The 24,604-nt window shown below is 37.8% G+C and overlaps 1 protein-coding gene across 2 annotated transcripts in view; it reads left to right on the forward strand.

Annotated features, from left to right (window-relative positions):
* The window catches only part of COL5A2 (collagen type V alpha 2 chain), a 97,824-nt gene that overhangs the window by 62,976 nt on the left and 10,244 nt on the right, over nt 1-24,604 (forward strand). For both annotated transcript variants that reach the window (XM_002191958.7, XM_041717408.2), the window contains exons 12-44: nt 1,179-1,232; nt 2,021-2,074; nt 2,769-2,822; nt 3,863-3,907; nt 4,921-4,974; nt 5,834-5,878; nt 8,179-8,232; nt 9,985-10,083; nt 10,536-10,580; nt 10,684-10,782; nt 11,197-11,250; nt 11,769-11,876; nt 12,374-12,427; nt 13,133-13,231; nt 13,899-13,952; nt 14,432-14,530; nt 14,628-14,681; nt 14,780-14,833; nt 15,318-15,371; nt 15,942-15,995; nt 16,329-16,373; nt 16,803-16,901; nt 17,661-17,768; nt 17,897-17,950; nt 19,453-19,506; nt 19,628-19,681; nt 20,706-20,759; nt 21,525-21,632; nt 21,740-21,793; nt 22,004-22,057; nt 23,112-23,273; nt 23,370-23,477; nt 24,376-24,483. In XM_002191958.7, coding sequence (XP_002191994.5) covers nt 1,179-1,232; nt 2,021-2,074; nt 2,769-2,822; nt 3,863-3,907; nt 4,921-4,974; nt 5,834-5,878; nt 8,179-8,232; nt 9,985-10,083; nt 10,536-10,580; nt 10,684-10,782; nt 11,197-11,250; nt 11,769-11,876; nt 12,374-12,427; nt 13,133-13,231; nt 13,899-13,952; nt 14,432-14,530; nt 14,628-14,681; nt 14,780-14,833; nt 15,318-15,371; nt 15,942-15,995; nt 16,329-16,373; nt 16,803-16,901; nt 17,661-17,768; nt 17,897-17,950; nt 19,453-19,506; nt 19,628-19,681; nt 20,706-20,759; nt 21,525-21,632; nt 21,740-21,793; nt 22,004-22,057; nt 23,112-23,273; nt 23,370-23,477; nt 24,376-24,483 — 2,349 coding nt within the window. The remainder of the gene's footprint in view (nt 1-1,178; nt 1,233-2,020; nt 2,075-2,768; nt 2,823-3,862; nt 3,908-4,920; nt 4,975-5,833; nt 5,879-8,178; nt 8,233-9,984; nt 10,084-10,535; nt 10,581-10,683; nt 10,783-11,196; nt 11,251-11,768; nt 11,877-12,373; nt 12,428-13,132; nt 13,232-13,898; nt 13,953-14,431; nt 14,531-14,627; nt 14,682-14,779; nt 14,834-15,317; nt 15,372-15,941; nt 15,996-16,328; nt 16,374-16,802; nt 16,902-17,660; nt 17,769-17,896; nt 17,951-19,452; nt 19,507-19,627; nt 19,682-20,705; nt 20,760-21,524; nt 21,633-21,739; nt 21,794-22,003; nt 22,058-23,111; nt 23,274-23,369; nt 23,478-24,375; nt 24,484-24,604) is intronic.

Consider the following 24,604-nt stretch of genomic DNA (forward strand, 5'->3'; position numbering starts at 1 on the left):
TTTCTTGAAATCAAACATAAAAATAAATCACCGGGAGTCACTTGGAGGCATCTCCTCACTTTTGGGTTTGCATATGGGGTTAGAGGAGCTGTAATGGCAGCATACACGTGTGTCTGGATAAGATTTTAATATTTAATTTATTTTAAAAATGATAATTGATTATGTTCCTGTCTTATTTTTTCTTTATCCATGTATGCATACATATATATATATGTAAAATGTAAGTTTTATATATATTGTATGGGTGTATATGTACTGATCACCAGTAGCCCAAGACCTTACTGGTGGGTGTATATTAGTTGTTTGCAAATCACACTAAATCCATCTGAACTGTATTTTTTAACTTGGAAATTAGTTAGAAAACTGCAGATGCCATTTTAGTATAGAAATTAATTGTGTAATAGCTACCTTTCCATTAAACTGTACAAGGAATTTTAAGAATCCTTGGCAACAGCTCAGTGCAGGGAAGCCAAATATTGACACCGCTCTAAGAACTTCCCTCATTTCCTTTGTTTGGGTGTCCGTAATTGCATTTGTAAAGCACTTTGCCTTCTCTCTGACCTGAAATTATTTTTCTGAAGCCTTTCATATTCCTGCATTCTGGTGTCCTGAGTGTATTTGAACTGACTGATGCATGTAAAGAAATATTCGGCTGTGATTTTGAAGGGCTTTGATTCGTCTTCAAAATATACTTGTTTGGTTTCACCATATTGTTTTTCCTATTGCAATACACAGAAAATAGTCACTGTTCTAGAATGAAATTATACATGGATTAAACATTTAAACAGAAGGAGAGTCACAAGCAGGTAGTTTAAAATTGCTGTTCTAGTGGGAAATAACAGCCATTTGATGCTCTGTGTGAAGATGACAGAAGGTTGACTCATTAATTCCCAGGAAAACCAGGTGGCAGCACCATCTCCTGATGACTGGGATACATTGTGGGCTTAGCCTTCAGTTATCCCAGTTCTTGGTTAAAAACCAACTGAGTTAATGTGTCTAATGCACATTTGCTAGGCACATATGCAGTTGATTTATGTCACTGACAGTGTTACAGCAAAAAGAGGATGCATAATACTGATGTGAATGTCCTCATTTGTTTGAGTGGAAGAATGATACAAAAAATCCATTTTCAAATCTCCTGTTTTAATGTGTTTCTCTTTTTTTTCCTCTTCCCTTAGGGTGAACCTGGTAGGCCAGGACAATCGGGTGAGCCTGGATTTCCAGGATCTCCAGTAAGAGCATGATTATTTAAATTTTAGCAAAATAATTATATGTCATCATATGATACTGGTTCCTTATTGCTTCATCCCGATGTGACTCATCAATACTGCTTTTAATTATCAGTGCGAAGTTCTGCCATTCAGTATCTGAAGTCCTTGTCTTAGCTCACTTCTAGACTCTAGGTCAGTGCTTTGTTGCTCAGAGGATAACTGTTGTTATCTGAGATTTCTGTTCTAAATTCATATCACCAATATTCTGATACAAGGCACTTATCTCCCTTCTGTTATCCTTTCCAGAGAAACTTGGTAGGAAGCTAAGTGCAAGAGAGCTTTGGTTAATTGCTAAATGTGTTTTGGTAGCAGTTGCTTATCATGTTTCTGGACTGACATATTCTGAAAAAAAGAGGTACAGTTTGCAGTTCTGACTTTCTAGTTAATTTTAAGTGTTTGCCCTGAATTTTGATCTCAGCTTAATTAATGTTTGTCCATATTAACCCTCAAAACTTGACCTGCCACTCATCTTATTTCATAACTTTTGCTGAAATTTGAACTTTAATCACACAACAATACAAATGATAAAGCTTTTAATGTCAGTGAAAATGTGACTAATGCTGAGAATAACTTCAAGGCTGTATCATCTGTGAGCTGCTCAAATGCTGTTCCTCACTATGATGAAGGTGAAGGAGTGTTAGCAATATTAGTTTTGCTGCTGCCCTTATCCCTGTTAGTTTCATGATTGCTAGGTTTGTCTTCAGTCAGGATTATATTTGGGGTTTTTTTTTCTTCTTTTTCCTACCTAGGGCCCTCGAGGCTTTCCTGGTGCTCCTGGTCTCCCAGGTCTCAAGGGTCACCGGGTAAGAGACGAGGTTTTCCCTCTGATATAGATGGTATTTCCTGGCAGTTTCAGAATGAAGCTTTTTCCTTGTATCTGTGCAGAATTTGCCTACATTACAAATCTGGCATTTGGGAGAAAGAGGGCCTTGCAGAATATCAGTGCTATTTCCCTTTAAGCTGACCTTTGTGTTACATGCTCCAGTGCTTTTTGCTCTATTTCAAATGTTCTGGGAATCTGGAAGGAGCTTGCATGAGCCCTGCCAAGCTTCAGGAGGCGCAAACCTGACAGTTCTCTCACTTCGTTGGCAAGTCTTGCATTAGGGTGGGGAACATGAGAGGTGGATATGTTTGCAAGATGGAGTGATTACAAATTACCAAGTTTTCTGGCCAGAATTTTACTTCAGGGAGGAATAAATTGGTTTCCTATGGCTCAGAGCCTCCTCCTTGTTGTTTTAGGATTTTTTTTAAAAACATTTTTTGTTTTAAAAAGGAAACCAAATCCAAGGAAATGTACCTTGTACAAATGATTTCCATTTAGGAAATGTTTGAAAACTTTATTCCAACTGTTTTTTTCCTTTTTTTTTTTTTTTTGTTTTCTTACTCTTACCACCTCAGATCCATTCTTAATACTTTAATATCAAGTTGCTTTAACAATAATAGTCAAAGTGCTCTCTGTGTGTACATATATAAATACAATTTCTTTATAACTTACAGGGATTGAAAGGACTTGATGGTCCAAAAGGTGAAATTGGAGCAGCTGGAGCAAAGGTATTTTTATGGCCAAAACAAATAAATGATGAATCATGTTTTGTGTAATACCCAAATCCTGAAAGGCAGGAGATCTTTTGAACACAGCTTTGTACCCTCTCTGACCTTTATATAGGGGAGAGAATTCAAAAGTGCCAGTCCCAGCTGCAGCTGGGGCTTAGTTAGGCCTGTAAGGGATCACTGGGTGAGCCGAGTGCTCCATTTGTGATGTGTATGTAATACTGAAGACAGCAGAGTCTGTTAACAAAGGGCCCATACACATCTTACAGCTCTCCACTTGGACAGTTCATGGTTCTTGTTTGCTCTATGGGACCAAGCTGAACATTTTCTAATAGAATCAAATAAAGCAATGCATAACTAAACCTGACTCTCCTCTTTTAAGTTGTGATAGATTGGCTTAAAAGAAACAGGCATTGGAGAGGGGATGTATTGTAATCAAACTGACTATTTATTTAGTTTATTCTCAGATTTTTTGATCTCCATTGGCACTGCACCGCTCTTACAACTTCAGATCAAAGCAGTGGTAACACAGGACAGCCAGCTGGAGTCAGTCCTTTCGAGATAGGTTAAAAGATGTTTTAAAAGAGACTAGAACACTTTTTTCAGGCTTTTTCACTTTCATCAGTGCCAATGCTGAAACATTTTTGGACTGGCATAGGTGATAATTGAATGTGGGAGAGAACTATTCCTTTAGATTAAAAACATAGTAAATGAAGTGAATCTTCCAAAATCTAAATTTAAATGTGAGATTAGTAGTTAAGGAGAGTTTGTGGTAGAAAGTATTTCTTTCCCAAGATTGCCTACCACTTTCTGTAGTGGCAACAACAGCAGCAGTCTTGGCAGAGAGCACATAAACACTGAGAACACATAAACATGGCATTTCCATCAGCATGGGGAGCAGTGTCCTTGCCATGTGTGATGCACACAGGTACCTCTGCAAATCTGCCCCTGAGGTCCAAAATAAGCCCAGAGGACAGGGGTGAGATGTGACTCAATTTTCCTTTCACTCATTTCTCTAATAATTTAATTTCCTTTTCCAGGGAGAGTCCGGACCGACTGGAGCCATGGGTCCAACAGGTCCTCTAGTGAGTGTCGCATGCATTGGGTTTTGCAGAAATGATTGCAAGTACTGCTGCCAGTGGGAATTTCAGGGGTTTGATATCTGCACTTGAGCTCATGGAGCTGAACGTTCTCTTCATAAAGGCTTGTTTTGTGATAGTCTGACAGTGAATTTGGCCCACTGTAAGCTGTTCCTCCCCTCCATTCACAGCCATAGGTAATAATGATAAATCAGAAGGCTCATCAGAGACTTGGCTGTAGGTGTGGTGATGGTTTCCCAGCTCATGTAAGTGTGTAGGGTGATAGTATTTTCTTTTTCACATGTTGGTGCCTCATATGGAGTGATTTCAAACATGAAAAAAACATGAGAAAAACTGGCTTGGATTGCTCTGAGGTAGAACTGGAGTAATTTAGATCAGGAATGAACTGGCTAAGAAAACCATGGACAGAGGGTTTTGGAGGTTACGTTGAGGATAAGTATGCATGACCTGGAAGTGAAATGGAGAAAAATTTTTTTTAGAATAATTTTCATTCACATGTGGTTTTGGACAACTGAATACGCATGAGTAGTGTTACATGGCAAAAATTGACTCTCAGCAGGGCTCCTGGAAGTAAAGCCTCTTTCTGATATCAGATAATGGCGTCTCTCTGTGAAGTACTATGTTGTGTGTAGAACATAATATCCCTGAAGTGGAATCTGAATTTGCGAATTTGTGAATGAGTGAATGAGATTTGTGAATTTGAGAATGAGATTTAGTGAAAGAGGTTGCCTTATTGTCACAGGTAAGTATATAAAAAAAATGATTCTATTTTGTTTAAAACTAGAAGTATTGTTGGAATGGAAAACCAGAAATTATAGTTTATTAAATATCCACTGGGCAAGCCTGTGAACCTGTAAGGATTTTATGAGCTGCTACTTATTTTCTGCTATAAGACAAGATAAGTTACTCCTGCAGGAGTGGAAAAAAAAACAACCCTTTTTTTTTTTATTCTGGTATGATGACTTCCTGAATAATGCACGTTTTATTCTTTCTTCAAGGGACCTAGGGGAATGCCAGGAGAAAGAGGACGAATTGGGCCACAGGGTGCCCCTGTAAGTAGAAACTTCCTTCTCTTTTGTAATTCTTCTCTTGTTAAATTTAAATCCCTGAGCCTGAAAGTGTTAGTTCATGTGACTTGCTAGTCACTTATGTTGTGAGTTCTGCTATAGCTTAACAAAGTTAGGGCTGAGCAGTTTTGTGGGGTGACGTCTGTACTATAAATTTTAAAAGTTAAAAACAGTTTTAAAATGAGAGTGGTAACTATATGGTAACTTCTCATAGCAGAGCTGCCCATGAATCCAAATACCCTCAGAGCATGATTTTCTGGGATATAAAAATGTCTTCTATGTTTCTGTTGGATTTCTTGTGAGAGACTCTTCTCAGCAAAAATTACTGAACAGGAAATAATGTTTCAATTTTGTCTGGAAAAAGGTTTAAAATGAAGGTTAAGATTAAATCTTTCAATTCAGATTTCAATTTATATGAAATCTAAAAATTTAATTTCAGATAATAAGGCTAGCTTAAAAATATTTTGATTTTCAGCAAAAAGAGGGATTATCCTCAACATGAAATCATATTTGAATTAGAACGTTCATCCTTTTACATCCATTGTCAAGTATTGTTTTTCTGGCATTTCTTCCCATCACTTTTATGTGATTCACTTGTGTCATGTGCCCTATACAATGACACTCTCAAAATACTGTCCTTTCTGAAAATATAGAAATCCATTAAATCAAATGGGAGCATAATTTCTTACAGAAGGTTTCCATGACAGTATTTGGAGGAATGTGCAATCCAGCATTTCTTCAATCACTTTAGTATATATAGTTTTATCACAAATGCTGACAATAAATAATTAAAAAATAGGTAGAGTCCTTACAAATACTCTGTGTTTTCTATTTTTGTGTCTAGGGTGGACGTGGCCAGCATGGTATGCCTGGGAAGCCAGGCCCAATGGTGAGTGATTGGTTCTCAATCAACCGCTTTTTCACTCTGTATTTCCACTCGCCTTTTGACATTACCAAAAAAAAAAAAAAAAGTTGGCTATTGCTGGTTTCAGTTAAGTGTATCTGGAATTAATTATCTGGGAATAATTCCTAGTTCTACTCATTTTAGGTTTAGTGCTGCCCTCTGCAAAACTTTCCTCTGTAGTTTACTTTGTCTAAAGGTTTTAATTTGCAGAGGAGTCGGCCATAGCCTCCCCGGGGAGGTGATGCTTTGCTGCTCTTATGGAGTCCATATGGTAGGAGGGAAAGTGCCTCAAGTGCATGCACTGCAATCTAAAGCAGTTTATAATTGCATGTTATCTTCCTTCCCATGCAAAGCTGGCAAATGAGGCTGTTGTCAGCAAGAAGAAAGGCACTCACTGATAGCACTACTTGCTCCCTGCAATTATTCTATTAGCAAATGTGTAAAAGAGCCTTTTAATTAAGGACAGTCACTTTTTGCACTGAAGGACAGAGGCTTGTGTCTGAAAGTCTGCCAAGCTGAGAAAGCCTGGCTTGCAGGGCTGTTAAGTTCTCCCATCATGGCAGCACGGCTGCAGAGGAAGACGTGACTGTTTACACCCAGAGTGTCAGTGTAGCAAAGGATGTTGGTTTTGATCCTACAAGTGAGTCCAAGCTCACACTGCATTTGAAAAATACATTTGTGTGAATTTACATGAGTCAGGGACTATTCCCACACATACAGTTAATTTTGTGTTGCTTTTGCATGTGAAAATTGATGATGGTTTTGTACTATTTGTGCAAGGCCAACTTCCACTTTAAAAATGTGGTATTTATGTTTGGCTTTTTTGAAAGCATCACTTCTAGGATGTGGGTAACAGCTTCTACCCATTGATGTAGTCAGCCTTTACCAATTTGTGATGTTCAGCTTAGAAAAAACCAAAAACCAAACACGAAACCCAGCAACCAAACCAAACATCCCAAAAGCACTGCACCAAAAAAAAAAAAAAAACAAAAAACCAAACCCAAAACATCCCAAAACCTCAAAACCCTAAACCAAACCCACTTGCAGTTAGAATTTCATTTTGTGGATACTCTTTATTTACTCGTGACAAAACTCTGAGAAAAAAAGGTGTCATTTTAATGAACAGATATTTCTATTAAACACTTCATTAAGAAACAATTAACTGTAATAAAAGTTCAAATTATGAGAGTGAGTGCCTAAAAGCCACAAAAATAAATTATTTAGTGTATTATGAAGGAAAGGTAAGTTGTTAGAAGAAACTTTCAAACCAAAAAATATTTTTTCTTATTTAAAACATACTATAAATCTAAAAGAAGCTGGGTGGCAAGCTGTGAGGTTTTACATGAAGCATGTAGTTTTTCTTTGGCATAAAATGTGAACTCAGCTTCACTGGACATGATAAGTGGTTGGCTAATATTTTTGGAAAATCCCATGAAGTGTCACAAGGGAGATGCTCATCCTTAATGCACGTGTTTCTCACTGGAGAAAGCATTAATGAAATGTGCTGTTATTTGGGTCAATGCAGTGGTACAGCATAATCCTGGAATTCTTCCTGCAACAAGAGAGAGATTTGGCAGACATTATTTGTGATCCAATAAACTGGGACATAGGTTTTCCAAAATATACTTGGTGAGCTGTTGCATCAGTTCTGTAGAAACCCAGTGCAAGGTCACAATAGAAATATTGTCTGTAATTAATGCTGAGTGGGACAGATTGTTCTGATTAAGTTTGTCAGGAGAGCTTTATTACACAGAACATTTTTTTCTCAGCATGAATCATATTTTACAAAAAGAAAATCAGGAAAAGATAAAGAGGAATTATCTGGTAACAGAGTTGCAGTGAGTATTAATAACCACTGTGTGCCGCCATCCCGTGCCTTTGGAATAGAAAGTTCTCTTGAATATCTTGTACCGCACAAAAGACATTATGGAAATGGAAACATCTTTGACTCTCTAGCCCTGAAATTTTGGTACAAGGTCTGTGTTTTACAGCTTGCAAATTAATTTGCCTGTGAATTGCATACATTACAATAGCTGCATCAAGAACTGTAGCTTTGCTGAAGTCAGCAAACACATTATTAAAGAACTGCATCACAATTCCATAAAATGTATATGTATCACTTAAAAACCTGGTAATTATAGATTTTTTTTTGTTGTTGTTGTTATAATCAAATGTTTTATGACTAAAAAATACAGGTAATTCTAGACCCACATTTTCCCAGTGATGAGATATTAATCTGTGTGATATAAACCACTAAATTACAGTTTTGTGTCTGTCTTTTATAGGGGCCACTTGGTATAACTGGATCTCCAGGTTTTCCTGGTATTCCTGGCATAAAGGTAAAAAAAAAAATAAACGAAAGTGTCTTTATAAAATGTCGAACAGCTCACAACTAACAATGTGTGCTAGACTACACAGAGCCCAGGCTGACATGTGTACAGATCCCCAGGAGCTGCTGTGAAATCTGTCTTAGTCAATACCTTCAGACAGAAGATAAAACCCAATGCCAAATGAAGAAACTGCAATTCACCGCTGTTAAGATACTTCATTTTCCCTTTTGCTCACATCAGAGGGCGATTAACAGATGACTGCCATGCTGTGCTTCTGGAATTTTGTCCAGAATATTCAAAGAATAGCAAGATACATTGCTAGAAGTGAGGTTGTGAGGGCAAATCAAAGACAGTAGAGAGGCAGGACCTTCTAGTGGTGAAACTTCTAGTTTTGGCCAAGAAAACTTTTTGAGATGATCTAGACCGGTAAGGGGGAAATGCCTGAACCCCAAGAGAGATGTGGGGTTCATCACAACAGAGAAAATTACAGTTACTACCTTTTGTGGCTGAGAGTGATTAGGCTGTGCAATGAAAAGCTTTCCTTTGCTGTAACACTGTCTTTGTGGCATTTCCCTCTCTTGCTTTGCAAAAAAGTGCTCTTTTTTTTTTCTTCTTAGCCTTGAGCCAATGTCTTCAGAGATAGGAAATAGAAAAGACATCTCATACATCTTCCTTATAGTTCTTATACATGCTCTGCATCCAGCTGCTCTTCATCCCTTTACACTCCTAAAACATGACAAGAAAATGTTATACAAGAAGAAACCCTCAACTGGTCAGGTAGCCAAGATCAGCAGATGTTTTTGTGTTGTTGTGAAGCTGGCAAGATTCATGACACTGTTTGGAAACAAGTCGTAATAACAGTAACAACTTAATCATAGAGTCATAGAATAGCAGGTTACAAGGGGACCTCTAGGATCATCTGCTCCAACCTTTCTTGGAAAAAGTACAGTTTAGACAAGAGGAGTGTACAGTTAAATGAGGGCACTTGTAGTGCATGTCATAAAATGTTTTAGTATGGCTCAACATTACCTAAGGAAATGTTTAAAAAAGCTGTCACATGATGAATCAGAGCTTCTGAAAAGGAGAAGCTACCTTCCAGTTTGATCATCAGATGATGTAAAATTGGAAGAGTTGAACTCATAAAAGCTCAGCAGATTATACAATGAAGATGTGGACTTGTTTTATGAAGATGTGATATTAACAGCCATCAGTTCCAAAAGGCATATTTCTTATATAAAATTAAAATTCAGTGAAGATGCTGGGAGGAATTTCATCCAGTCTAATGTTACAAGGATTTGATATTTTGTATTCTGTAACAGTGAGTTCATCTGTGCTGTGCAAAAAACCCCCAAACAAATCAAATCAACCAATCCCAGATGTGTTACCATATCTGTATCTTAACAGCCTTGCTGTTAATGAAGGTAAAAAAAAAAACCTTGTAAAATTACAGACACATAGTGGTATTTTAGAGAAACCGGTCTGTTCATGATCTTATTTGGACTCTTGGATAATACTGCTTTTCTGCAATTTCCTTGTCTTGTACACATTGAGAAAAAATCCTGTCTATACTTTTAATGTTCACATTCTCTTAGAAGTAATAGAAGCAAAATTAGGTAAGCAAAATTTCATTTTAAATATTATAAACTATTTCAAACATGAATTGTTTTTTTGTTATAAGCTCAGAATTCCTTCTGAATTACTTTATAGTGCTGCATTTTATAGCAAAATAATTTGAAGTTGTTTTCTCATGTGGAATCCTAGGGTGAAGCAGGTCCAACAGGTCCTCGAGGTCCTGAAGGTCCTCAAGGACAAAGAGGTGAAACAGGTCCTCAGGGCCCAGCTGGGTCACAAGGTCTTCCTGTAAGTACATTGAATTGAGTTCCTCAGTGCTCAGCTTGTGCATGTTCACCTGTTTATGGGGGATTTTAGTGTGCCACCTTACAACAGAGTTTTACTCAAATTACCTTTTTTTCCCAAGGAAGAGAGATCTCATTCTTTTGTTTTGTGCTAATTGTATTAATAATAACTATTTATTATTTTATTACAAGTTGGAAAACTGAAAGTTACAGTCTCATTAAAGTCTCAATCCTCAAAGTACTTTAAAATTTAAGCTTAAACATAAGATCTTCAACATTAAAAAACACACTAACTTGCATGACATTGCTCTTTTTAGTATTTGCGTATGTTGCTATATTTATTTAATAGCCTTTATTTTCTGGTTTTGTAAATTGGATAAAATAACTGTCCTCTGCTTTTGTGATTGATGCTCATCTCATTAAAATGACTCTTAATGATTGATACCTTATCTTTAGGGTGCTGAAGGGACAGATGGTTCCCCCGGTGCAAAAGGCCCTACTGTAAGTAATCATATTTCCTGTTGAAGAAATTGTGCAAGTTAATTTCTTTTATTTCCTTGTTCTGGTTGTCTTTCCTCACTGTGCTTCCTCTTTGTATTTGTAGGGATCTCCAGGCACTGGAGGCCCCCCTGGATTATCAGGCCCCCCTGGTTCCCCAGGACCACAGGGCAGCACTGGTCCCCCTGGGATTCGAGGCCAGCCGGTATCAGGATCTTTGTCCCTTTGGGAATTGTAGTGCCTGGCACATGTGTCACTTCATGGAACTGAAGCAGGGATTAGCAGTGGGCTGTCTTTAAATACATCAGTAGAATGTCAGGGAGAATGCTAAGACTCAGATCCTGTGAATCTACTGTGTATCCAAAATACCACTACTTCTTTGAAAAAGAAGTGTGTCTTTATAGACCTGGGAAAAGAGATTTATTTAAGTTTTTGTCTTGATAACATAATCATAAACAAGCATAATAAGGGAAAGATGAACCATTAGAAGCATCATATTAGAATGCCTACAATTAGTGACTAAACTAGGAAATGTTTGTTTCAGGGCATAATACAAAATGATGAAGTGGTTTATGCAGACTTTTAACTTCAGTGATGCTATTCATGTGTTTGTTTTCAGGGAGACCCTGGTGTCCCAGGTTTCAAGGGAGAAGCAGGACCCAAAGGTGAACCTGTAAGTCTCCATATGCTTTTTAAGATGAAGAGGAAACACAGAGGCTTATAATCATGTAGCTTTTTGGGAGAAAACCAACTCTGCAGAGTTTGAGTTGATTTATCAACCAATCTCCAGCTTTTCTTTCTCACCAGTTAAATAATCATGTATTAACTGACAAAAATATAGAAGTGAAGTAATAGTTTCTTTACCACTGTCTTCTTCTTTGAAAATTTCTATTAGAGTCTCACTGAATTTTGACTCCTTTGCAGCTTGACAAAGTACAAATTATTGTGGGTGATTATAAGAAGCAGTGTCCAGTCCAACTTCAGAATTACAGTTTATTAGCTTATAAACTTTGTAAAAGAGAAAAGCAGATGCTGAAAAGCTGTTATTTTTAACTGATCCAAGACCTAGGTATTTTCTTCTCCTTTATTTGGAAAAATGTTTATAATGTCCAGAAGACAGGCTGTTTCAATATGCCTGAGAAATGGTGAGCTTAACAATGTTTTTTTAAAATGACTTTTTATTCTCACTAGGGCCCACAAGGTCCCCAGGGTCCCATTGGCCCCATAGGTGAAGAAGGGAAAAGAGGTCCTCGAGGTGATCCAGGGTCAGTAGGTCCACCGGGCCCTGTTGGAGAGAGGGTAAGAAATCTAGAGGAATAATATATCTTAAAAGATGAACTGCTAAGCTGAAAAACCTTTTGACCTACCCATGGATGTCCTTACACCTGGATTGTGGGTGTAGTCAAACCTTGTTTTCCTAGCAGTAGTTAGTACTATGTGTTATTTTTTACACTGGATACTTTTATGTGGAGATTTAGTACCCAGGATAGTATGGTAGGTGAAAGGATGGAGATAGGTCAAACTCATCTACAGAATTTTTCCTAGGCCTGCACAACTGCTCATCTTTGCTTTCATTGAGGCTGTTCACACAGAAGGAGCTGTCCAGCATGCATGAATGAGACACTGTTTTTACCTTCTTAAATCATAAACCCACCCCCTGCTCCTCAAGTTAAAGTACTGAAGTAAGAAAATTATAAGGAAATGAACTGAATCTTCAATCCATAAATCTGGTCCTTTATTTGTAATAAGCAATGTAAAAATTAAGATAATTGTATCATATCTACTGCTTTTCCTAGGGTGCTCCTGGTAATCGTGGTTTTCCAGGTTCTGATGGCTTGCCTGGACCAAAGGTAAATTATATTAAAGTGTCCATCTTTTATTGTGTAATTTGTTAAATCTTCATACATGTAAAAAGAAAGTCTTCTATTAAAAATATCTGCTTCTGGGCAGAAAGGCAGATGCAATTTACAAATGCTAAAAAGTGGACTGAAAGTTTTGAGACAGAAATTTTTTGGGAAAAGTCACTTTCAGTTCCCATGATATTCAGCTTTGCTTGCTTGTCCCTGGCTCAATGCTCCATTGTTTTGACATGTGCACAGTAAAGGATTGACCTGTTCTACTCCTATATTGCTTTATATATTGCTGTGTAGGAGGGGGCTCTGTGAAAAATTGCTTATTTTTTTGTGTGAGGTGTGATTTTCTAGACTTGTCCTTTTAAAAAGATAGGTTTATCTGGCTTTCCTAACTGCTCTAACACTTCCAGGGAAGTGACTCAAATAGGCATTTGTCTAGTTCTTCTGTAAATTCCTACCTTCTTGGTAAAAATACAGGGATTCTAAAATGCTCATAAAAACTTGCTTTAAAGAAGAGAAACTTTTAAGTAATAATTTTGGGGAGAAAATATAGTAATTAAGAAACTAATAATAGTAAAAGTATTAATTATTTGTAACTTTGTTTGCAAAAATAGGTCCTTAATAGAAGATACTGTTTTATTTCACTTGCTCCTGCTGTCACTGTTCTAGCTGTTAACTAGCAGCTCACTGGTGTCTTTCTAGGGAGCCCAAGGAGAGCGTGGTCCTGCAGGATCTTCTGGACCTAAAGGAGGTCAGGGAGATCCTGGACGTCCTGGTGAACCTGGCCTTCCAGGTGCAAGGGTAAGGGACAGGTAGCAACACTCTATAAACTGTGGTACCTTTCATTTTCCAAAGGCAGCACTGAATGTTGGGAATTCAGAAGCTGTAATACAAGGGCAGACTGGTTTCAGTGGGGCTAAAGGCCAAAAGACCCTATCTTTATTTCCTGCTGAGGGTGGGAAGCACAGGTTTTGGCTTAGAAAAAGGAGAAATTGCCCTGATTGAGAAGAGCTGATACAAATGAAGGACGTGTGTTTGTAAAGAACAGTTGCCACAGGTAATGTGATTGAAGGCCAGCCTTCATTCAAGTGGTGATTGATAACATAGAAGATTGAGTGGTACATATCACCTGGAGAATTTTTTTCAGGAAAATTATTGGAGGACAATTCAAAATATCAGAAAAAGAAGATAAAGGGAGCAGTATAATGTGATATAGATCATGGGAGAAATAAAGATGAGCCTGTGAGAAGGTCAAGAGGTGGAAAGCAAGAAAAGAGAGAATAGGAAGAAGGAAAATCAATGACAGTGAGGGATGAAGCTATAAAGTGGCTACAAGGATGAAGACCTTTAACATAGAGAAGTTTGTGCTACAGTAGTAACTGAGCATTTCTTTGGGATTTTTTAATGTTTCTTGATTGTGATATAATTATAGACCTAACCCTAACACCAATACTATCCCTGCTTTTAGGGTTTGACAGGAAATCCAGGTGTTCAAGGCCCTGAAGGAAAACTTGGCCCCTTGGTAAGTGACAAAAATTAGTCTTTCAGTTAATATCACAGTAATTCAAGACTCCCATCTCACTGAAATTTCTTGTATTAACATGAGTTTTGTTTATTTATTAAGGCTCATCTTCTCTTTTCATAGTTCACTTTACATTCCTTACTTCAAATTAGTTGAAACCAATAACATTTGTTTAGTTTTGTCTGCGTAGCAAGTGTCTCTTGCTTACCAGCTGCTGCACCATTGTTAAATGTTTGAACAAAATATTTTTCTAGTTGTGTCTTTAAGGACCCAATACATTATTTGTATGTGATTCAATTCTAATAATTGCATTGCATTTGTTTAAATCCAGCGCTATGGCTCTTGTTATATCTGCTGTAAAGATAAGTGAAGCCCCAAGCCTGGTTAATGTTATTTTCCTTATATATATAAGCATTTTCTTGGGATTAATAAAGTCATTATATTTAGAATTGAATGTGGAAAATGCTTTATCTCTGCAGGGTGCTCCTGGGGAAGATGGACGTCCAGGTCCAGCAGGTTCCATAGGAATTAGAGGTCAGCCAGGCAGCATGGGCCTTCCTGGGCCAAAGGGTAGTAGTGTGAGTATGGCAATCCCTTTTTGACTTTAACAATTTTTGTATATTTTAATGCGTGAAAAAATATCTAAACCTGGTAATTTTTATTTCTGCAATGTAGGGTGATCCTGGAAAACCCGGAGAAGCAGGCAATGCAGGAGTCCCAGGACAGAGAGTGAGTGTGGCTGTTATTTGCAGTGATTATGGAAAATGGTGCTTTTCTTTTATGTGCGTTCACTATATAAGATTTCTTCCCCTGTCATCTTAATGTAGGGAGCCCCTGGTAAAGATGGTGAAGTTGGCCCTTCTGGTCCTGTTGGCCCACCAGTAAGTCAGTTTTTACTTCTCTGCCTGCCTGGCACTCTGTCTACTCACTCCTCTTTTGTCTTATCAACCTTCATGCCAGTTGTTGATTCCACGCAAAAAAATCCAAGATTATTTAAAGAAAATTTGCCCTAGAAAAATTGACAGCTTTGTATTAAAATATATATATTAGTTGTCTAATTCCTTTTACTCACTATGACAAAAAATTATGCAAGGAGTAAAAAATGATTGTAGTTAATTTTCCCATCTTTCTTGGTTTTAATGGAACTCAGTGTTTTCCTTTTACCAGAGAACCTTTAGGGGAAGTATTTTAAAGAAATGATACACATCTTACTACATCTTTTAGATAGGCCATCTTGTCCTGGGATAAGTAAAAATGTATAGCAAATAAATACCTAATTGAAAATATGCATATTCAGAGAAAAGAAAAAATTGTGCAGCCTGTCTATATTCCTCTTAGGTTTACTTATTATTTCCTTTTGTGTAGGGTCTGGCAGGAGAAAGAGGAGAACAGGGCCCTCCAGGTCCTACGGGGTTTCAGGTATGTGCATTCCTTTTTTTTTTTTTTTTTTATAATTTAAAAGTCAACAGCCATGTCTTCATCAACTTAAATTGGAGAAATTCAATCAAGTGATGCATAATATAACTTCAGAACTAAGGCAAGGATGTTCAGAATAATTAATGATCCATAACTTTCATATCAGCTGTTCACTAAACCAAACTTGGCCAAGGCTTAAATACCAGCTCTGTATCCCTTGAGAGAACCTTTAGTGTTAATCAATTTTAATTTGAAGATTTTCCAAAAAGGTTCCAAATATGTAGCAAAATAATTGTCTTGATAATGAAGTAATAATTAAATCAATATCCGTTTATAGAAAACTTTACTTTTAGGGCTGAGATGTCCTGCAAATGTTAAGGAAGGGCTGCCATCTCATTTAGAGAGGGGGAAACACTTTGGTGCAATATTCATATAACTCTTTCCTTTGGGGATCTCTGAGAGTGTGCTCTTATACTGAGTGTACTGTAACATTCATGATTTTGATGTCCTAGTTAAGTCTGGATTTACATAACTTTCTTTCATGTTAGTGACCATTTCATTTACTTTTTACAGGGCTTGCCTGGGCCACCAGGTCCTCCAGGTGAGGGAGGAAAGCCAGGTGATCAGGTATGTGTGTGTGTAACATAACATTAAAAAGAATACGATTTATAAAGTAATTTTACATTTTCTTATCTCTCTAATTGAATTTCCCACTCTGTTTCAAAATGCTTACTGATTGATATAGTCTGCAAGCTGTTTAAGAGCTGCTTTGGCATAAAATAATTATGAGAATGTGTTCTTGGACTGAGCTGCACTATCACGCCTTGTCATTGACAGATAGGATTTAGAATTGGCCATCTACATTCACAGTACGTTGGAAATAGAAATGTTTGTCTCTAATTTCCATAACTATAAAGTTATGAATAATGATTTCATTCTAATAGTGAATTTTGTTCATAGGGTGTGCCTGGAGATCCTGGAGCTGTTGGTCCATTGGGCCCCAGGGTAAGTGTTTTCTTTCAGAATTGAAATATTCATAACAGTTCTCTAAGGTTGGAAGTTGATGTATAACATGGACTTTAGCAGCTAAAGTCCTTTGACCTTTTTCCCCACCAACAAAATGATTGTAAATATGGATATGTTTTAAGATAGTTTCTGTAAAATCTACCACCTTTAATGATTTTTGTAGCTCCTGAGGTGGTGTTGAGTACTAGCTGCTAAATGATTTGGTTTATGCTGTGAACTGGGACTTTTTAGTTTGCTGAGCAACATATTTCCCCCACCTCTAACAGTAAAAGCATAAAACTAGTTTTTATTTAATCAGTTCTCCTAGAATATGTTCACAGGCTCTACTGCACTTATGGTGCATTTAGGATTTTGTCTACCAGAATTCTACCCTGCCTTTTAAATAAATGATGATCTTCCATTTTGTAGGGAGAACGTGGCAATCCAGGGGAAAGGGGAGAACCAGGTGCCTCAGGTATCCAGGGTGAAAAGGGTATGGCTGGAGGCCACGGTCCTGATGGCCCAAAGGTAAACTGAGTAGAGATTTGCATTGCTGCAGTGATGTGATGCATAATTCTGCTCATTTGCATGAATATAAGAAAGATATATTTTACTATAAATATGAAAGGCATCTCATTTGTATAAGGAAGGACACACAATTCCAATGATAACAATATTAAAAATTTGCAACATACTTAAATGTCGAAAATTCACAGTAGAACTGGGCAAAGCCATTTCTGAACTGCAGAAAACCTCCTAGAAATGTTGTAGGAGCCATGCCACTTTACACAAAGACACTTGGTAGGGCTAAGCAGTTAAAAGAAAATGCTGAAAGCTTCATGCCTGTATGCATGCACCTGCTGTGGATGTGATTAGGCCAGCATGGTCAGGTCAAGCAGGGAGTGCCTGTGGTTATGTGAGACCTGTAATAGACATGAGCATCTCTGCCCTTGGAAACTTCTACCTGTACCTAGTTTCTGTACTAACCTATGTGACATCAAGGTCAAGGAAGAAAGATTCTCAACTTCTTTTTTTGTCTATTTTCATCTCCAGTATGCACTGATTAAATATTAATGTATTTGGAAAAACTATGGTATTAGAGTTGAACTTCCTGAGTAACACAATGGGAAAAGAAAAGTATTTGGATGTGAATAAAGTCCAAATTTCAGATAAAATTATTACTTTAAACTGTACCTCAGAGATTTCAACGCAGGCACAACATGTTCTGCAGCCTGGAGACAAAGATGCTCCTCAGATGAATAGGCAACCACCTGTTTTTTGTTCCAGGGAAGCCCAGGCCCTAGTGGGACACCTGGAGATCCAGGACCACCAGGCCTTCAGGGCATGCCTGGAGAGAGAGGGATTGCTGGAACACCTGGCCCTAAGGGTGATAGAGTAAGTGTGTTTTTTGCTGTCCTCCTGAGTAGCATGACCTGTCTGTCCCTTAATACTGCAGTTATTCCAGGGTAAGACCTGCTCAGCATTCAGTGCCATAACTGGGACTTTCTGGATGTTTTCCACAGGGCGGTGTAGGTGAGAAAGGTGCTGAAGGTACAGCTGGCAATGATGGGGCAAGAGTAAGTAAATTTGTCCCTTCTTCAGACCTGCTCTTCACACAGTTTATTTACTGTGCTAGGGAACTCAGCTTGTGGAGTTAAACACTATGCAGTATTATCATGGTATATCATGTGTTTACAGTTATTACCTCATCCTCCAAATCTTCAAGTTTTTCAAGACCTCTGTGCACAACATTTTGGGGAGTCTGTGTTCCAAGCTCCTATTTGGTATCATCAATAATGTGGGTTAAAAGCGCAATTGAGAGGATTCACAGTTGATTTGGGATTCGTCTAAGTTGACTATAGTAAAAAATATGAAAAAATGAACAGACAGAGATTAATAGGCAAAAAGCAAACCTTCCAGCTCTCAGTTTTGGACTAAGGCAGATGCCTCCTTATTGTCTTCATTGAGCCCACAGTCTGCTCTGAATTTCACAGGTGAAAATTCCTGTCAATGTACTAAGCTTCACATAAACAGTAAATTGTTGGCACTTCTGGAAAGTTTTGCATCTCCATTGCATTAATAAGATCTCTAGTCTGCTCAAGATGTGTTCAAGACACATTGCACACACTCTGCTGCACAGACCAACTGTCCAATAATTGCAATTGCACTGAGTTTTCTTTGTATGTGCTGACCAGTTTTCTTTCCCAGATGTTATTTGAGTTACTTTTTACATGAATTGAGAATATATCTGAGATTCTTGGGTTGTGCAAACCAGTTGGAGTGCTAGCTGCTAAGCATTTGGAAGTCTGAGGTACAGGAGGCACAATCTAAATACAAGGATCCTGTCTGGACTACATTTAATTGTTAAAAAGGAAACATTTTTTTGAGAAACCCTATGCAGAAGCTCTAATAAAGTTATCATCTGTGAGCTGCAATTGGTTATATAAATCAAACATTATCCAAAGATACAGAGCAGTTCTTAGAGTCATTGTAAGGGATGTTTAGAGCTTATGGTAGTTTATGAACAGGTGAAGTAATGGTGAGCTGAAGGATCATTACGTGAAGTTGGTAGGTTTGGAAGGAGAGTTTGCAATGTATTTGCCTGCCTTATGAAGAGATAAAGGGAATTTTTGAGTAGTTTGTAAGATCAGAATGAATCTTCAGAAAAAATGATGGCTACATTACAATTAATTTAAAAAGTTAAAAGTTAAATACTAACATAAAAGTAACAGAGCACTGTGCAAATGGGAAAAAAATACTTGATTCCTTTTTGAGAGAGTAAAATAAAGCTGAGCTGCTTTTTGTATCATTTGCCTTATTCATGAACATTGCACAAAGCAGATGATGAACTTAGGGAAGAAAGAGAGAATGAAGGAAAGCAGATCTTTTGTGGGGAGTTTGGTCACTGGGAGAGGAATTATTGCAAGTCAATTTTAGATAAAGAAGACAAAAGAAGTTTCCAAAGATAAAGTAGAATTCAAAGGAATGAAAAAGGGAATGGTAATATATGAGAAGTTTTAAACTGTCTTTTTTGGAGCACCACTTTTCTAACTTCCTATCATCTTAATTTGTTCAAAAGGGTCTCCCTGGTCCAATAGGCCCAATGGGTCCAGCAGGTCCCACTGGTGAAAAGGTAAACTGATTTTTATTCCTTTCCCTACTGAAGTTTCTTAATATTATCAGACTACATTAGCATTTTAATGACCAAACAAGTTAGTTACATGGGAAATAAAATTATTCCATTTTATTTTAAGGGTGAACCAGGTCCTCGGGGTCTAGTTGGTCCTCCTGGTTCTCGTGGAAACCCTGTGAGTAAACATGCTTTTTATTTTGTCTGGTGTAAGTTAACAATACCTAATGCTGATCCAAACTCCAGGCATTTTTCTTATTTGCTGATATATTTTCCCTTTTTTCCCTTCCCTTTCTCTGTAGCCAAGTGTGAAGTTCTGACTTGTTGCTGTGCACTTGCAAAAGTATTACCAAATTTTCTTCCTGTGGCCTATATTTTTTTTAGGGCAAACTTTATATAGAGTCACCCTCACTTACCTCACTCCTGAAACTGTGCCACCACTTGTAATTATGTCAATGTTTTTATAAGCATGCCCATGGCAGATACCACTGCACACAAACAAATATTTAACAGGCCAAGTGCAGAGGTAATCCTTGGTTCATCCGGTTATGTAACTCTCGCAATCTTCCATCCATTAGTGATTTGAAGTATTTTAAGGGTTGACTTCAATTAGGGAATTGGAGGTTCAGCCCTTCTAGATTCTTCAGACTGCTTTAAATTGATTATGTTCCTGTCATAAATCAGAACATTCTAATTTCCAGTATAACTTGGAGCAGCTTCCACCCTTTAAGGGAGTGCTGGAGTTGGCAGCTTTCAGCTACTTCTTTTCCAAGCAAATGTTGAGTGGAAAGCTCAGTTGAAGCCTGTTGTGACCTTATAGAAGAGTACATCTTTGAACTACCGTTTTTTTTTTCCCCAGTGTGATTGGAGTGCTAGGTTGAATGAAGTGTATGCTCTTTGGCCATCCCTGGAAGGGGTGGGCTGTGACCATAATTTTTCCTGATGCTGTTTTAATACTCACCTGTGCCTTCCATCTCTGAATTCTGAAAGCTCAATATAGTCTTGAACACATGGCAGCTTTTAACATCATAGCTAGCATCCTTTACAATTAAAAGATCATTTGATTCTGATTAATAGAGCAAAAGTATAATGGCACTTATGATGGTAAATAGTTAACATCCTTTCTGGTATATTGAACTGTAACTGATACTATCTGTAGAATGATGGTTATTAAACACAGTTATTTTGATTTTTCTGTCCAGGGTTCCCGAGGAGAAAATGGCCCAACTGGCGCTGTTGGTTTTGCTGGCCCCCCGGTATGTGTTTTGGAACACTAATGAGTTTCCTTTCCTTATGCTTTTGACACACTTCATTTCCTTCATTATGAATAATATTGTGGTGTTCTGGATTGGGAGTCACATTTTTGCTGCAAAAAGAGCTGTTTCTTTCTCCCATCAGTATATCAAGGGAAGGAGAGGGCCAACAAGCGCCCAAGACATTTGAAAAGTGGTTTTCTTGTTAAGGTTATGTAATTGCTCACCAGATTTCATATTGTCATTAGTATGTTATATTTCTCCTTTGGGATTAAAATGAGGGAAGTTAAAAAGTGTTTACTGAAGGTAGCAAAGATTTGCACCATGAGTAGTGAAGGCTGGAACGAAGTGATGGACCAGATGGACTGGAATACCCTCAGCTTTCTCACAACATAAATATCCTGTTTCAGGATCCCTTTCACAGTCTTGCACCTGCTTCCCTTGATGGGAAAAAAAAAAGCCTAGAAAAGACAATGTTTGTTTTGTAGCTGCTGAGGAAAACAGAATATCTAAAGAGAAGAAAAATATGAGCTAGATAAGTAAAATATTTCAAATGAAAATACTAGCTTCACAGAATGTTTAGAAAACATCATGTGTGATCTTCTAAAGACCATGCTGAATCATTAAACAAATGCAGTGTTTTCTGGTCTTATTTTTACCCTTGGTATTTTTATTTTTACCCTTTTAAAATTATCTACAGAATTATTTTTTTAGGAATGATTTGGTGTTGCCTTCCCTGATGTTTCTTCCAAATAATTTTTCTTATAGGGCCCTGATGGTCAGCCCGGTGTGAAAGGTGAACCTGGGGAGCCTGGACAGAAAGGAGATGCTGGATCTCCAGGGCCACAGGGTCTTGCTGGGTCTCATGGTCCTCCAGTAAGTACAGATAAAATCATCACAGAACCAGTGACATAGGCTGATCTTGTTAATTTAAAAGGTTCTGGGTGTTCACTATCATCCCTCTCTTTCTCTTGTCCTTTTAGGGCCCTCCAGGTGTTCCTGGTCTGAAAGGTGGTAGAGGAACTCAGGGTCCACCTGTAAGTAGATATTATGTGTTGAGACCTGGCTGCAGATAATTGAATACAGAAATTTTATGTAATGCATGTATTATTCCTTATGTCAGCTTGTTTTTTCAGTATGTAAATATAATTTACTCACTAATTCAGCCAAGAACATTTGACTAGTAACTAGTAACTAGTGCTGTGTTTCTTTTGATAAGGATGGCATTAAAAAGGAACTTTTTTTAGGGTGCTACTGGATTCCCAGGATCTGCTGGAAGAGTGGGGCCTCCAGGACCTACTGTAAGTTAATTATGATTTTCCTAGTTGGTATGTTTTATAAAATGGCCACCAAGAATCTGAAGGTTAAATAAAGCAAGAAAGGTGAACCAGAGTTTATGGCCTGATGCTATTGAAGAGAACAGTTTGTCAGCACTGACTTCTGTGACTGATTATTTGCATCTTTAAATAAAGCTCTTTAGTCTTCAGCTTGGTCCAATGCCTGATATTGGTCCAAAGCTTTCCATTGGGTTAGTAGTCTTTAAATTGCTGTTCAAATTGCTCCAATGACTTGATTACTTGGAGGAATAAAAAGCGCCAACTTATATTTTCCTCTATATTTTACTTTTTGTCCTTTTAGTGGTGACTGAAATTACAACAGTTTTTGGAAAAGAAAGAACCTTTACTGAGCTCTCTTATTGGTGGAGTTTCTCATAAGTTCCATTAAAATAAACTCAAACCCTCAAACACAAACCCTCCTCTGTCCAAACATTTTCAGAAACACTGTAAAAATACTAGCTGTGGATCAAGTTGAGAGTTGACTTCCACACAGAGAACTGTGTCATTCTTCATATGCCTTTTAATGCTATGATGAAAAAGACAACTTGCAGTCATTGTAAGGTTATGAAAAGTGAAGTTTATGGAAAACGTTATAGACACGTGAAGTTTTTTAAAAGTATTTGAGAAATGAACAAAGGTCTGTTGAAACACTAATTTGTATCATGGAAAAGAAAAGTTTGGATGTTGACTTTAGTTTGATGATATTAGAAAGAATAGGCAAAGGTGAATTATATACTTAAGGTGAAAGAAAAAAACAAAAAAGAGAGAGACAAAATAAAGTGTCTTTTAAATGAGTGAGTTTGGAATTGAAAATTGCAGGGGGGACATGGGTGGAACTTGGACATAATTTGATATTTATTTAATTTCATTTATTTGATCATAAAAAAGATGATAATAGCTTTTAGCTCATTCCCATTTGTTAGCCTCAGACCATGCATTTATAGTTAATTGAAACACAGTCCTTAGAATTTTATTGTCCTGGTCAGAAAAGGGTCCAATATGTTTTCATTTTTTTTAGGGAGCCCCAGGGCCTGCTGGGCCTATTGGTGAACCAGGAAAAGAAGGTCCCCCAGGACTTCGTGGTGATCCTGGTTCTCATGGCCGTGTGGGAGACCGAGGGCCAACGGGGCCTCCTGGTGGCCCTGGGGACAAGGGTGACCCGGGGGATGACGGGCAGCCGGTATGTCCCTTGGCTGTCCTTCCACCAGCTCCAGGCTGGCTCTCTTTGTTGCTGCTGACGTGACAGTGACACTGCTTCCTCCTCTGTGGATTTTAGGGCCCAGATGGCCCCCCTGGTCCAGCAGGAACTACTGGTCAAAGAGGAATTGTTGGAATGCCAGGACAGCGAGGCGAGAGAGGCATGCCTGGGCTGCCAGGGCCTGCAGTAAGTGACCCCCAGGCCACGTGCCATCAGCCTGGGAATTTCTGTGTGGGATTTGCAGTGTAGTGCTCCTTAGCATGAGGAAAAAGCTGGAAAACTTCAGTTGCAGGAGTGAATAGACAGAGAATAGTACAGAACTTAATCTCATGCAGATGCATGAGGTGAAAGGTTTACTTTTTGTTTCTGCCATAATGTAAAGTCTGAACATGAATTAAAAATGAGTAATAGCGTTAAGGCTTTTGTCTAAAATATTCCTTTTTGACTTAAAACTTCATCCCTGAAAAAAAACATCTCGCACTCTCATTTAGGTACCCAAAGGTCACTTGAATGTGAGTAAACACTCTGCAAGCACTGTTTCATAAATTTTCAACTACATACTTCCAAATTGCCACTTTCAGCTCTCTTTGCATTCATGTAGCATTTATAGATATTTGTTTGATAGCCTAATGATCCAGTAAATCAAGCAAATAAATAGACAATTAGTAAAAGGATTGATATGGAGGATCTGTCATTACCACTGAATCCATGAAGTCACTTTATAGCTAAAGTTGGCCAGAAATTTTTCCAGGCTAATAAGGTTTATTGGTGTTGAGACAGAAAAACCATGTAAATTATTTCAAACTGCATTATATTTTTCTGAAATCTAAATCACCATAGCTCTTGCAGATAATGACATCAGACTTACTGATTTATCAGCAACTTCTTAAAAATACAGAGTATATTAAATAAATATTGAAATTCTGTAAGAACCTTTTCTTTAAACATCAGGAATTTTTTTCATTTACAAATTTAGATGGTATTTCATTCTGGATTAATGAGTAGTTTGTCAGGCAGCAGGTTGTTAGTGCTTTCCCTGTTTTGTGATTGAAATTTTAATATGATATTTGTCATCTTTTTTTAGGGTACTCCAGGAAAGCAAGGTCCCACAGGACCACCAGGTGACAAAGGTCCCCCAGGACCTATTGGCCAGTCAGGTGCCACTGGGCCTGTAGGTGAAGCTGGTCCAGAAGTAAGTATTACAGCATTGTAGCATGCAAGAAAAGACCTGGTCATTCTCCTTGACTTGAAGTTAGAGATGGAGAACAACTTTCTAATCCTTCTAGAAATTCAGGATTACAGGGTGAATCAAT

The sequence above is a fragment of the Taeniopygia guttata genome, chromosome 7, assembly GCF_048771995.1.
Source record: "Taeniopygia guttata chromosome 7, bTaeGut7.mat, whole genome shotgun sequence".
Lineage (NCBI taxonomy): Eukaryota > Metazoa > Chordata > Aves > Passeriformes > Estrildidae > Taeniopygia > Taeniopygia guttata.